At 40.3% G+C, this 9582-nt stretch overlaps 1 protein-coding gene across 1 annotated transcript in view; it reads right to left on the reverse strand.

Moving 5' to 3' along the window:
* LOC117507453 (DNA-dependent protein kinase catalytic subunit-like) overlaps positions 1-9106 on the reverse strand; it is a 223154-nt gene extending 214048 nt beyond the window's left edge. Inside the window, exon 1 of the mRNA XM_034167361.1 lies at positions 8850-9106. Within this exon, the coding sequence (XP_034023252.1) occupies positions 8850-9015 (166 nt within the window). The 5' untranslated portion in view covers positions 9016-9106. The remainder of the gene's footprint in view (positions 1-8849) is intronic.
* Between the last annotated feature and the right edge of the window lie 476 nt (positions 9107-9582).

Raw genomic sequence — 9582 nt, forward strand, 5'->3', positions numbered from 1 at the left:
CACACACACATATATATATACATACACACACACACACACACACATATATATATACATACACACACACACACACACACACATATATATATATACATACACACACACACACACACATATATATATATACATACACACACACACACACACACACATATATATATATACATACACACACACACACACACACATATATATATATATACATACACACACACACACACACACATATATATATATATACATACACACACACACACACACACATATATATATATATATACATACACACACACACACACACACATATATATATATATATACATACACACACACACACACACACACATATATATATATATACATACACACACACACACACACACATATATATATATACATACACACACACACACACACATATATATATATATACATACACACACACACACACACACACACAATAGGCGTTCCGCGCGTCGCGGTGGAGCCGCATGACGCAAAGCAACGCCGTGATGAAGCCTCACAGGACATGTTCTGGCATGTCCAGCTCATGCACAATTTCTTGGATAATCACACGACTGAAAAGCAACCGACAGCCGTCTGAAATCCACCTGAAAGCCGTCCTGTGAGACCAACACGGAGGTGGTTTTGTGCCGCGTAATGAAGGGCTCTGTGGCGTGTTCCTCTGCTTTTCTTTCCATGAAAAAAAACTCCTGTAACAGAGAATGTGCCAAAAAAGTGCTGATGTCCACGTCTCCTGCCTTTTTGTGAAAGTCAGACGACGTCCCGGATCAACAAAGCCTTCACGTTGGAAATGATCTGGTTGTTCCAGCGGGGTGTGAGCCTGTCGATCGGCACTGGGAGCACGGCGCGCTCTCAGCAGTTGTGGGCCGTCCTTAAAGCGGCAGTAACACTCCTTAATCTGTGTAATCCCCACAAAATCGTCCCTGAAAGCCATATTAATTTCCCGAACGGTGTCCACCTGGAGGTCTCTCACAGTTTCTGGAAAAAAAACTGATGCAGCAAAGCTCCAAATCGTTCAGATATTTATTCGCAATAAAAAAAAACGATGAGGGGGTGGACCAGTGCTCACAGGTGAATGACGAAACCGACAGGCATGAAAAAACTCACGCATGCGCACGAAGGTTCAAGCTTGGCTGATGCAATCACACGTGATTCAAATCCATATGGTTTTTGAAAAAAATAAAAAGGTCGGATACTTTTCTAACAGACCTCGTATATGTATATGCATATATATATATAAAATAAATAAAAGGCAATCTATGTACAACCCCTGGCAATAATTATGGAATCTTCGGCCTCTGAGGATGTTCATTCAGTTGTTTAATTTTGTAGAAAAAAAGCAGATCACAGACATGACACAAAACTAAAGTCATTTCAAATGGCAACTTTCTGGCTTTAAGAAACACTATAAGAAATCAGGAAAAAAAAATTGTGGCAGTCAGCAACGGTTACTTTTTTAGACCAAGCAGAGGGAAAAATATATGGACTCACTCAATTCTGAGGAATAAATTATGGAATCACCCTGTAAATTTTCATCCCCAAAACTAACACCTGCATCAAAGTAGATCTGCTCATTAGTCTGCATCTAAAAAGGAGTGATCACACCTTGGAGAGCTGTTGCACCAAGTGGACTGACATGAATCATGGCTCCAACACGAGAGATGTCAATTGAAACAAAGGAGAGGATTGTCAAACTCTTAAAAGAGGGTAAATCATCACGCAATGTTGCAAAAGATGTTGGTTGTTCACAGTCAGCTGTGTCTAAACTCTGGACCAGATACAAACAACATGGGAAGGTTGTTAGAGGCAAACATACTGGTAGACCAAGGAAGACATCAAAGCGTCAAGACAGAAAACTTAAGCAATATGTCTCAAAAATCGAAAATATACAACAAAACAAATGAGGAACGAATGGGAGGAAACTGGAGTTAACGCATGTGACCGAACTGTAAGAAACCACCTAAAGGAAATGGGATTTACATACAGAAAAGCTAAATGAAAGCCATCATTAACACCTAAACAGAAAAAAACAAGGTTACAATGGGCTAAAGAAAAGCAATCGTGGACTGTGGATGACTGGATGAAAGTCATATTCAGTGATGAATCTCGACTCTACATTGGGCAAGGTGATGATGCTGGAACTTTTGTTTGGTGCCGTTCCAATGAGATTTATAAAGATGACTCCCTGAAGAGAACATGTAAATTTCCACAGTCATTGATGATATGGGGCTGCATGTCAGGTAAAGGCACTGGGGAGATGGCTGTCATTACATCATCAATAAATGCACAAGTTTACGTTGATATTTTGGACACTTTTCTTATCCCATCAATTGAAAGGATGTTTGGGGATGATGAAATCATTTTTCAAGATGATAATGCATCTTGCCATAGAGCAAAAACTGTGAAAACATTCCTTGCAAAAAGACACATAGGGTCAATGTCATGGCCTGCAAGTAGTCTGGATCTTAATCCAATTGAAAATCTTTGGTGGAAGTTGAAGAAAATGGTCCATGACAAGGCTCCAACCTGCAAAGCTGATCTGGCAACAGCAATCAGAGAAAGTTGGAGCCAGATTGATGAAGAGTACTGTTTGTCACTCATTAAGTCTCAGAGACTGCAAGCTGTTATAAAAGCCAGAGGTAACAAAATGCAACAAAATACTAGTGATGTGTTGGAGCGTTCTTTTGTTTTTCATGATTCCATATTTTTTCCCTCTGCTTGGTCTAAAAAAGTAACCGTTACTGACTGCCACAATTTTTTTTTCCTGATTTCTTATAGTGTTTCTTAAAGCCAGAAAATTGCCATTTGAAATGACTTTAGATTTGTGTCATGTCTGTGATCTGCTTTTTTTCTACAAAATTAAACAACTGAATGAACATCCTCCGAGGCCGGTGATTCCATAATTTTTGCTAGGGGTTGTATATATGCATGTATGTATGTATGTATGTATGTGGCACGGTTTGTGTTCGGGCTGAGCTGCCACAGTAATTAAGCAATCGACACCAAACTTGGTATGTTGACTGGGGGCACCAAGGGGGACATCACTGGGGCCCTTAGGTTGAAAGCGCACGTGCGTGAACACACACATGGTCAACCTTATATATTAGATCATGACGCGCTCACTGGAGCACTTATTTTTACAGTTCACATGGTACTCAGGTCAGGTAGTAAGCCTCACAATTTTCTTACTACGTAGTAGTGGCTCGAGAGGGTGGACTTTAATTAGAATCTGAACGGGCAAGTACACACTGCATGCGAGTTCAGGTGTGCAGTTTTTGACTTAAAATGTACCTGCTGTGTACAGCACGCAGACTGTCGATATGCCTCCCAAGAAGCCAGGGGCATTAGGTCGTAAAACCCCAAGTGCTAAACGGATGAAATGTAATAGAGCTGGGGAAGCATCTGCAGAGGCACAGACTATTATACAGTGAGGAAAATAAGTATTTGAACACCCTGTGGTTTTGCAAGTTCTCCACTAAGAAATCACGGAGGGGTCTGAAATTTTCATCTTAGGTGCATGTCCACTGTGAGAGACATAATCTAAAAAAAAAAAAAATCCAGAAATCACAATGTATGATTTTTTTAATAATTTATTTGTATGTTACTGCTGCAAATAAGTATTTGAACACCTAGCAACCAGCAAGAATTCTGGCTCACACAGACCTGTTAATTTTTCTTTAAGAAGCCCTCTTATTCTGCACTCTTTACCTGTATTAACTGCACCTGTTTGAACTTGTTACCTGTATAAAAGACACCTGTTCACACACTCAATCAACCACACTCCAATCTGTCCACCATAGCCAAGATCAAAGAGCTGTCTAAGGACACCAGGGACAAAACTGTAGACCTGCACAAGGCTGGGATGGACTACAGGACAACAGGCAAGCAGCTTGGTAGAAGACAACAACTGTTATTGATTATTTATTAGAAAGTGGAAGAAACACAAGGTGACTGTCAATCTCCCTCGGTCTGGGATTCCATGCAAGATCTCACTTTGTGGGGTAAGGATGATTCTGAGAAAGCTCAGAACTACACAGGAGGACCTGGCCAATGACCTGAAGAGAGCTGGGACCACAGTCACAAAGATTACATTAGTAACACATGATGCTGCCATGGTTTAAAATCCTGCAGGGCAGCAAGGTCCCCTGCTCAAGCCAGCACATGTCCAGGCCCGTTTGAAGTTCACCAGTGACCAGCTGGATGATCCAGAGGAGGCATGGGAGAAGGTCATGTGGTCAGATGAGATCAGAATAGAGCTTTTTGGAATCAACTCCACTTACCACGTTTAGAGGATGACAACAACCCCAAGAAAACCATCCCAACCATGAAGCATGGGGGTGGAAACATCATACTCTGGGGCTGCTCTTCTGCAAAGGAGACAGGACGACTGCACCATATTGAAGGGAGGATGGATGGGGTCATGTATTGTGAGATTTTGGCAAACAACCTCCTTCCCTCAGTAAAAGCGTTGAAGATGGGTCATGGCTGGGTCTTCCAGCATGACAGTGACCCCAAACACACAGCCAGGGCAACTAAGGAGGGGCTCCGTAAGAAGCATTTCAAGGTCCTGGAGTGGCCTGGCCAGTCTCCAGACCTGAACTCAATAGAAAATCTTTGGAGGGAGCTGAAACTCCAAACCTGAAAGATCTAGAGAAGATCTGTATGGAGGAATGGACCAAAATCACTGCTGCAGTGTGTGCAAACCTGGTGAAAAACTACAGGAGACGTTTGACCTCTGTAATTGCAAACAAAGGCTACTGTACCAAATAATAACATTGATTTTCACAGGTGTTCAAATACTTATTTGCAGCAGTAACATACAAATAAATTATTAAAAAGTCATACATTGTGATTTCCGTTTTTTTTTTTTTGTTTTTGTTTTTTTTTTTATGTCTCTCACAGTGGACATGCACCTAAGATTAAAATTTCAGACCCCTCCATGATTTCTAAGTGGGAGAACTTGCAAAAAACACAGGGTGTTCAAATACTTATTTTCCTCACTGTATATCCCACAGCATTGCCATTATATGACCATTTATTCACTGGAGTCTCATGAATGTCAAAAATTGCTCTATGAAAATTATTGATGACAGCATACACGCAATGCAACATATTATACCTTAATCTCTTAAACCCCAGAGTCCCCAAATTTGGGGACTTGCCCTGTTTTGGAACATTTGAACACTCATAACTAACCAATGCTGACACCAAAATGTCAAGCAAAGTCTCCTCTACAAAAGTATCCACTTCTATCACATATCAACTAACCACAGCTGAAACGCCAAGCAAATAAAGACATAAATCGGAATTCATTTTTTGGAGAAAAAAAAAACTCATTTACTCCTACCAAGTATTATTTACTTTCAATTTTTTTGCATCCACAACATACCACAGGACCTGTCTTTTAGCTGACCCAAACTTTTGTATTTTTGACCTTGCATAAGCTGAGAAATAAATCATAATGTATGGGTATGTGATTTTGGTGAAATAGGCTCTCGGGCCGGGTTAAATAAAGTGACAGAGGAATTTTACCCATGTCATTGTATATTTCATGTCACATTACCCGTGCGTAGATTGGGTAACTCAGCTTGTCATATACAGTTGTATATAAAAGTTTGGACACCCCTGATGATTTCCATGATTTTCCTTTATAAATCATTAGTTGTTTGGTTCAGCAATTTCAGTTAAATATATCATATAGCAGAAACAGTGATATTTGAGAAGTGAAATGAAGTTTATAGGATTTACAGAAAGTGTGCAATAATTCTTTTAAAAAAATTAGGCAGGTGCATAAATTTGGGCACCCAACAGAAAAAAATACATCAATATTTAGTATATCCTCCTTTTGCAGAAATAGCCTCTTAACACTTCCTGTAGCTTCCAATGAGAGTCTGGATTCTGGACCGTTCTTTACAAAAATCTCAGGTTTGTTGGTTTCCGAGCATGGACAGTCCACTTAAAGTCACACCACAGATTTTCAGTAATATTCAGGTTTTGGCACTGAGATGGCCATTCCAGAACATTGTACTTGTTCCTCTGCATGAATGCCTTAGTACATTTTGAGCAGTGTTTAGGGTCGTTGTCTTGTTGAAAGATCCAGCCCCGGCGCAACTTCAACTTTGTCACTGATTCAAGAACATTTTTCCTCAAGAATCTGCTGATACTGACTGGAATCCATGTGACCCTCAACTTTAACAAGATTCCCAGTACCTGCACTAGCCACACAGCATGATTAAACCACCTCCAAATTTTACTGTAGGTAGCAAGTATTTTTCTTTAAAATGCTGTGTTCTTTTTCAGCCATGTATACCACCCCTTGTTATGTCCAAATAACTCAATTTTAGTTTCATCAGTCCACAGCACCTTATTCCAAAATGAAGCTGGCTTGTCCAAATGTGCTTTAGCATACCTCAAGTGACTCTGTTTGTGGTGTGTACTCAGAAAAGGCTTCCTCTGCATTACTCTCTCATCCAGCATCTCTTTGTGCAAAGTGTGCTGTTTAGTTGAACGATGCACAGAGACACTATCTGCGGCAAGATCATGTTGTAGGTCTTTGGAGCAGGTCTGTAGGTTGACTATGACAGTTCTCACCATCCTTTGCTTCAGCTTATCTGAGATTTTTCTTGGCCTGCCACTTCGGGCCTTAACTAGTACTGTGCCTGTGGTCTTCCATTTCCTCACTATGTTCCTCACAGTGGAAACTGACAGCTGAAATCTCTGAAATAGCTTTTTGTATCCTTCCTCTAAACCATGATATTGAACAGTCTTTGTTTTCAGGTCATTTGAGAGGTATTTAGAGGCTTCCATGTTGCTACTCATTAGAAGAGATGCAAAGAGGGAAAACATTTGCAAATGGCCACTTTCTCATGATTGGATTCACCTAAATAAGGAGGTCAAGGGTCAATGAGCTTACCAAACCAATTATGTGTTCCAACAATTAGTGTTAAATGTATTCAAATCAATTATATGACAAGGGTGCCAAAATTTATGCACCTGCATAATTTTGTTTAATTACTGCACACTTTGTGCAAATACTACAAACCTCATTACACTTCTCAAATATCAATGTGTTCGTCTGCCATATGATATATTTTACTGAAATTTCTGATCCAGACAACCAATGATTTATAAAGGAAAATCATGAAAATTATCAGGGGTGCCCAAACTTTTGCATACAACTGTATAGGCAATGTGTGTGTATGTATGTATGTGGCATGGTTTGTGTTCAGGGTGAACTGTCACTGTAATTAAGCAATCGACACCAAACTTGGTATGGTCACTGGGGCCCTTATGTTGAAAGTGCACGTGCGTTAAAATACACCCACACCCACGCAGATATATAAAAGGCAATCTGTCTATGTATATGGCACGGTTTGTGTTCGCTATGCACAGCCACAGTAATTAAGCAATCGACACTAAACTTAGTATGGTGACTGGGGGCGCCAAGGGGGAGGTCACTGGGACCCTTACGTTGAAAACACACACACACACACACACACACACACACACACACACACACACACACACACACACACACACACCAACACACACACACACACACACAGTCAGCCTTATATCTATGCACAGCCACAGTAATTAAGCAATCGACACCAAACTTGGTATGGTGACTAGGGACACCAAGGGGGAGGTCACTGGGGCCCTTAGATTGAAAGTGCACAGGCGCGAACACATACACAGTCAGCCTTATATATGAGATCATGACCCACTCACTGGAGCCCTTATTTTTGCAGTTCACATGGTACTCAGGTCAGGTTGCAAGCATCACACTTTACTTACTATGTCGTACTTGGTTTGGTAACTGAAGGCACCAAGGGGGAGGTCACTGCGGCCCTTAGGCTCAAAGCGCATGTGCTCGAACACACACACACACACACATACATACATACACGGTCAGCCTTATATCTATGCACAGCCACAGTAATTAAGCATTAACATCAAACTTGGTATGGTCACTGAGGCCCTACGGTTGAAACGCATGTGCGCAAAGTGCAAACACACACAAACACAGTCAGCCTTGTATAGCATCATACTTTACTTACTATGTAGTAGCAGCTGGTGAGGGTGGGCTTTAATTAAAATCTGAATGGGCCAGTGCACACTGCATGCGAGTTAAGGTGTGCATTTTTGATTTAAAATGTACCTGCTGTGTACAGCATGCAGACTGTCAATATGCCTCCCAAGAAGCAAGGGGCGATAAGTTGTAAAACCCCAAGTGCTAAAGGATGAATATAATAGAGCTGGGGAACATCTGCAGAGACACTAAGAACATTATATATCCCACAACACTGCCATCATGACATGCTATCACCTTTTATCATCATTCACTTGAGTCTCATGAATGTCACAAACTGCTCTATGAAAATTAATGATGACAGCATGCACACAATGCCACATGTTATACCTTAACTAAAGTGACATGAACTATACAATGAAATGGCTAAAATTCTTCTCTATTACCCGTGTGTAGAACGGGTAACTCAGCTAGTCAGAAATATTAAAGGAATTTAATTGGATCACAGAGAAAGAGTGAGATAAACATCAGAAGAAAGTGAGGCAGAGAAAAAGAGAAATGGGACAGAAACATAGATGGGCAAAGCAAGAGAAAGGAGACAGATGCGCCGAGCAAATGACACTCCAATCCAGATGGTGGCGCTAATGCACTAGGAAAAAACATAAAATAACACTGCTAAAAGTTACGGAATGTCCAATAAGTAACTTTTACAGGACCGTACTTGATAACGCGATAAACGTTTAGCAAGAGTAAAAGCAAGCGGAACATTAAATATTCGTATCATTAAATTTACCCAGTTCATTCTCTGCAGGCGTTAGCATGCACTCCTGACCCAAATCGCCAATAATATCGTGACATTTCAGAGCTGCAGCTCGGTCGTCTTCGTCCGAAAGTAAATCGTGAAGCTTGAGAAGAAGCCCTTGAATACCTCCAGCAGCATTACTGGAGGTAGAAGACATAACTACAACACTGACGCCTAATATACCACAAACTAAACACCACAGACTGTGTATGTGACAGCAGACAGGTAAACAGAAAGCGCTCTGCGCGAGTTCTTCTTCTTCTGCGTTTTGGCGCTGCTTGGTGCACTACCGCCGCCAACGGTGCAGTTGTGAACAGCAAACGGTCAATGATTGAGTTGATTTATCAAAATAATGTACATTATAAGACGTACAACACATAGTGCACATGAAAATACACAGATAAAAAAAGGAGAAAAAAAATTATTTCCATTGTGTTCATTGTGTTCCATGCATGATCACATCAGAAAAAGGTTGTGTATATAATAATATAAGATAAATTTAAATATTAAATATGTGTACCACAAGGTTGAACAAGTGTATTGTTAAATAATAAACTTGTGTACGAAATGCAACATGGGTGCACATAAATTTGGATTAAGTAAAATTACATAAATGAAATAATAAATAAAACAAGTAAATGGGAGTAGAGTAACAGTGAACAGTTATTGAATGATATGAATAAATAAAGGAGTTAAGTCACTCTTGGTTAAAATTTATCAAATA

The sequence above is a fragment of the Thalassophryne amazonica genome, chromosome 1, assembly GCF_902500255.1.
Source record: "Thalassophryne amazonica chromosome 1, fThaAma1.1, whole genome shotgun sequence".
Lineage (NCBI taxonomy): Eukaryota > Metazoa > Chordata > Actinopteri > Batrachoidiformes > Batrachoididae > Thalassophryne > Thalassophryne amazonica.